This window comes from Gossypium raimondii, chromosome 11, assembly GCF_025698545.1.
Source record: "Gossypium raimondii isolate GPD5lz chromosome 11, ASM2569854v1, whole genome shotgun sequence".
Taxonomy (NCBI): Eukaryota; Viridiplantae; Streptophyta; class Magnoliopsida; order Malvales; family Malvaceae; genus Gossypium; species Gossypium raimondii.
The window spans coordinates 11,606,610-11,612,324 of NC_068575.1; the positions used below are offsets into that span (position 1 = coordinate 11,606,610).

The window sequence follows — 5,715 nt, forward strand, 5'->3', positions numbered from 1 at the left end:
ACTGTCTGAATTGATCTATAATATCTCGATCCAATCACTCGAAACCTTACATTATGACCAATTATATGTAAAAATATAACTACTTGCTCCCTTAGACGATTGTAACAAATTATTCGTACTAAGAATATCACATAAATTAAAAAAGGCGATCTGTCTCATCCTTATCATATCAATGCAATGCTAGTCACCACTATATAAAATACTATTAATATGGTTTTCTCTTTCATAATCTCGATTCACACGAGGGCGAGAAGCAATTTCCTTCCTAGTTTCTAATTTTTTAATCTAAAGAGCCCCAAAAGCTAAAACTGAAGCCACGACTCCGGCAATTGCCATTTGATGTTGATTACGATCCATCTACACAAAATAATACCACACAAATATATGATCACTACTACAAAAGATGTAAGATTTTCCTAAGATCACATAAAGTTACCATGACTAAAAAAGTGCATACATACATATCAAGCTAATTATAATTGCCCAATAATAATTTTGAAAGTAGCACTTAAAATATATTGATCATAGTTAATACAATACTTCAATTGGTGCAAGATTTTGTTATATATTATTAGGTTATCTTTCATGTATTTATAAAAATATTTTTATTATTTAAGTTACCATGTATTTATAAAAATATACGTTAACATATTATTTATAAAAAATATCTTTCATGTATTTGTTATATATTGATCATGTATTTATAAAGTTACCATGACTTAAAATATATTGATCATAGTTAATACAATACTTTAAGTACGGTTTATTTAATGAAATTTGATTATTGCAAATAATATGTTTTTATTTAACAATACATTAATGAAATTTGATTATTTAAGTATTGTTTTTATTGCAAAAACATTATTAAAAATGTTGATGCCTCTTTTTAAAATATAAAAGAGTTTTAAATTATAATTGCTATCAAGTGTGTTTTCTTTTTTTATTTCAATATAAACAAAAAAATTGACAATGTTATAAATTTTTTATTTCTATTTTTATAATTTTTAAATTAAAATTGATTACTTTTTATAAAAATAAATAATGTTTAAGTGCCTTTGCTACAATTGCTATATAGATAACAATAAATACAGATTAAAAATTCGGACATAATTAACAACTATATCAGTCCCTAAGATCCCTATATAGATGAATTATTACTAGCTTCCTGACTTCTTAAATCAAAATCTACTTGAAAAGTTAAAAACAAATTTGATTTTGGTTCATCTGTCATTTGCAAAAGTTTTGAGACTCTCCCATTTCTAACTTCATCTTTTCTTTAATTCCGAGTCTTTGAATTGTGAAAAAAATGGTGCGGTGCATGAATTCTTTCCCTCCTGTTCATACTGTATATTCACTACAATCTCTTTCATGCAAATCGATATCAATGTGTAATATTTAAACAACATTTCCTTATATTTTAAAGAAAAAAAAACATAATTCCTTGCCATAAACTCTATATTACTACATATATTTAAATCTATAACAGCTCATCACTGCCATTTCCCAAGTAATACGTAAAAAAATTACAGAAAAAATGTAAATCAATAATAAACCATACCTAAACACATCCAACAACCATTTAATTCACTTGAACCGAATTATAACAACCACAAATGCATATTATACCAAATCATAAATCAAGCACACCACAAACCTCTTATGAAAATATCGACCAAGGCCACCAACAGGAGTAAGAATGCTGAGGTAGAGGCTAGGACAGCAAGAACTATATAGCTGAAGGTCAAGCATAGAAAGAAATTAGAACCGTTAGGAGCAATAAATAATAGAAGCTAAGACAACATCAGTCTTGCCATCATCAATAAGTCTGGTTCGTTCAAACCCAAAACCTAATAAACATAATCAAAATCCCTGCCTGCTACTGCTTAATGTAATAGAAAGTAAAGAGATTGTAGGGGGGTTTCGTTTTCATCTAGAAAGAATTGGGATCTAGCTTAGGCATTTTGTTTTCCTGTTTATTTTTGGTAGCAGCTGGTGCCGAGTTTTGAACTGCATGTTTATTATTTGCCGAAATAACCGAACTGAACTTCATCAGTTCGATTAGGTTTATTCACATAGTTGAATACAAACAGTCCAAAACTGGTAAAAAAAGATGACCAAAAATAGCAATTGTGAAGTGCATTCAGTGAATTATACTCATCAAATAAACTTTGTAACCCCAAAGCATCCCTCTTGGCTCTAATCCCTAGAGGGTGCTAACAACCAATAACTGTATAATGCTAAAATCTACAATATTACAACAACAACTTGATTTGTCTATTTACAAACGTGAATTACAGAAAAATCAACAAATTTGTCCGTAAAAAAAGAAAAATACTATCATGGTTCAGGACCCCTTCCATTTCTAACAAACAATAAATTCTCAATCCTAGCAATAAAAAGAGCTTAGACACATGTATGATTAAGCATGGAAGCTTCCATCCATTCTGTACATATTGAAGATGAAAAATAATAAAAGCTACTATGAGTATGATTGCACTCATACTTAGAACAATTCAATGGCATAGGAAAAGAGTGTCATGAACCAATTTTAATCATTTTAGTAAATAGTTCAGAGCTAACACCAATAGTAGTGAAAAGATAGGCAAAATGCTCATCCTAATTACTCATGCAGTCCAAAGAAAAAACAAAAACAACAGTTTAATATCAGAAACAGGTCAAAACCAACAATGTAGCACAAACAATCCAACAAAAACAACCAATAACAGTTTAACTACACATGCAGTTCAAAAAACCAAATACTGGCACTTTACAAGTATTCCAAATACAGAAACAACAACTAGCAACAGTTTATTATTTACCAAAAATACGAAAATTTGCAGGATCAGACATTACTGATCTGCATATTTATTATTTACCTTGCATTACCCAATTTCGTGCATAAAAACCTAAAACCCTTTTACAATTACTGAACAATGCATAACATAGAAACAGAAAATACAAACCCAGCAAGTCTTTTTCGACATTGAAAATAAAACCATAAAAAATCAAATAATGTCTACAATAATAAGGTTACCTGAAATTTCCCACAGATCTGATAGAAATTGGAGTTGAGATAGAAAAAATAAATGGTGGTCGGAGAGAACGTTTGGATCATTAACTGAATCAGTCGGAGAAGAGGGAACCGAGGAAATGAAAGAAAACTACGATAATCTGCCACTGGGAACCGAGGAAATGAAGGAATGAAGGAGTTCTTGTGGGGGGTTAGTGGAAAATCAGTCGACAGATCTTATGGGGGTGTAGAAATGGAAGGAAATGAAGGAATGAAGGTATTAGAAGGCAGGAGAGAAAACGGAAAATGTCTTACCAAAATTAAGGGCGTAAGACATTTTCCCCAAATTTGTAATTGGTTTTCCCGTGTTGCGGAATTGGTTTTACAAAAGGAAAATATTTTCCTCCTATCAAACACTGGAAAATGTGTAAAACCAATTCCGGAAAATATTTTCCCCTATCAAACACAGCCTTAATCAACTTAACAACCACCTTAAATATCAACAAAAGCACAACAAAAAGAGATCACTCTCCGCATATGGTATCATACAAGTTCAAAACACACGCAAATTTGTTAGGCTATCAAGAGACGAACCTGCTCAATGACCTCCTCTGTGAATGGATACCAATATCGCATTCCAACATACACACTGACATTCACATTCTTTGCCTCCAAAGCCATTCGAAGAGCATTTGCCTGCAACGAGTTCTTTAAACTATAAATATACTTGCCAGTTTCCCCAAAGCACAGCATGGTTCGTTTTGGAAAAAAATATCCATATAAAAGTACAATAGTTCATTTTCAAGCCACTAGCTCAGGATAAAGTAACAAGCAAATTTATACAATCAAGGGACTTGATTTTACCTGTTCATCAGTTATTTTACGCAAATGCGAGCTGCCACCAATGGCAGCATACCCTTCTTCACTTTTCGGAGCTCGAAGAACAGATATTAGCTTCGCCAATGGCCGTTGAAGTAACTTAAACAGCCCAGGCAACTATATTATATCCTGCACAAAGAAACATCATCACCTCAACACCATTGTAACTTGAAACCCACAAATGTTCGTATGAAATACACACACAACAAAAAAAAGAACAAGCAAAATAACGTACAGGATCAACAAACAAGTTATATAGAAAAGGTTGAACATCTTTAAGTGTCTCTGGCCCTCCAAGGTTCAAAAGAAGAACCCCAATTTTTTCCTCCATGGCATGTGAGTGATGAGATTCCACAACATCATTTTCACTCAAGGTGTAAACCCCCACCCTGCAAATTGCTTGCAAATGCAGATTTCTCCTCTGAATTAGGCCATCACTGAGAAAGGGTCCTTTGATAAGGGCTTTAGATGAAGGTTTATTCACACCATTGAATCCATTAAATGAATGTCGTGAGAAAGACGCAATGCGTCTGCCCCGAGGAATCGACCAGAAAAAAAAACAATATAAAGAAATGGACAAATCCAAGAATTTCATCTTTGATTCACAAAAAGAAGAGCTAAGAACAATCTTAGGTTCTACAAAGTTAAAAAAAAACCTATTCAGACAAAAACTATAAAGCACAAACCTCTAATTAACAGTTCAAAGAAAATAAAAAGATTACCTTGAAAATCTATCATCAGAATAGTAGAGACTTCCACCACAAAGTTTGGTATATGAAAGAACTCCAGATAAAGATGATGCCTCCATGATTTTTATCAAAAATAAGAGTTGGAATCTGAGTATTAGGTGAATTTGAGAGAGATTTTCCATGGGTTAGTTGAGAAAAAAATGGCGAAAATTGTTTATAAAGAAAACTGGAAATATCAGATTAAAAACTGCGTTGGTTCCCAAGATTGAACGTATTATTAATGCCTCCAAAAATGTTGCTTCAAACACCCCCTAATAAAAGCCTTCCTTGAGAATTACTGAAGTCGGTTGATTAAGCGACGGTAGAACCGATGGCAGAACCGATGGAAGGGAAAAGAAATTACAGAGATAATCCATGAAGAAAATAAAAGAAAATAAAACGAGAAGAAGTGATGGCAGAACTGAACGAGATAATCCATGAAGAAAATAACAATAATAACAGAGATAATCCATGAAGAAAATAAAAGAAACGAATGAGAATAACAGATGGTAGAACCGATGGAAGGGAAAAGAAATTACCTCTGGAAGGGAAACTTGGGAGAATCGGAAGCTTGATGAGGGCAGAAAATGGAATAGAAAAGATGAAAAGCGGGCGGAATCCCTAATCGGCGCTAAGGGGGCGTAATAGCTATTACGGGCAATGGGAGTAATAGGACAGTAACCGATTCGGGCTGTAATGTTATTACAGTGAACCAAACACCCGTTTGGTTGTGGGCCCGCTGCATAGGGGGGAATGCATGCCTATTCCCCCCAACCAAACACCCTCTAAATCTCGAAACTTAAAAACAACGAACCCTCAAAATGTAAACACAAAATTCTCCAAAAGTATTATGAGTTCTAATTTTTAATGGGTGTATTTTCTAAGGTTGTAAAAGAGTCTATTTATAGACTAAATTCTTAGGTCAAATAATAATAAAATAATCTAGACTAATCAGAGTTCGACTGAAACAAATAAACAAAGTTTAACTATGTAACACCCCGACCCGAGTCCGTCACCGGATTAGAGTTACGAGGCATTACCAATCAAAATCTGACCCAAAATTATTATTACCAAAATTAGTCAACAATTTATTTACAA

General features: G+C 32.9%; 1 protein-coding gene across 1 annotated transcript; it reads right to left on the minus strand.

The window, feature by feature from the left end:
- Nucleotides 1-285: 285 nt before the first annotated feature.
- LOC105804646 (ferrochelatase-1, chloroplastic-like) lies at nucleotides 286-4,697 on the minus strand. Its single transcript, XM_052623581.1, has 7 exons — nucleotides 4,612-4,697; nucleotides 4,125-4,419; nucleotides 3,875-4,006; nucleotides 3,605-3,706; nucleotides 3,445-3,501; nucleotides 1,648-1,734; nucleotides 286-357 (listed from the first exon to the last, which is right to left on the minus strand). The coding sequence occupies exons 1-7, from the start codon at nucleotides 4,695-4,697 to the stop codon at nucleotides 286-288; spliced, it is 831 nt and encodes a 276-aa protein (XP_052479541.1).
- Between the last annotated feature and the right edge of the window lie 1,018 nt (nucleotides 4,698-5,715).

Coding starts and splice junctions, on each gene's coding strand:
- LOC105804646 (XM_052623581.1), bottom strand. CDS start 4,697: ATGGAGGCATCATCTTTATCTGGAGTTCTTTCATATACCAAACTTTGT. Junction 4,420..4,611: donor TCTGATGATAGATTTTCAAG/GTAATCTTTTTA, acceptor TCCTCGGGGCAG/ACGCATTGCGTCTTTCTCAC. Junction 358..1,647: donor ATTTTCATAAGAGGTTTGTG/GTGTGCTTGATT, acceptor TATTTTGTGTAG/ATGGATCGTAATCAACATCA.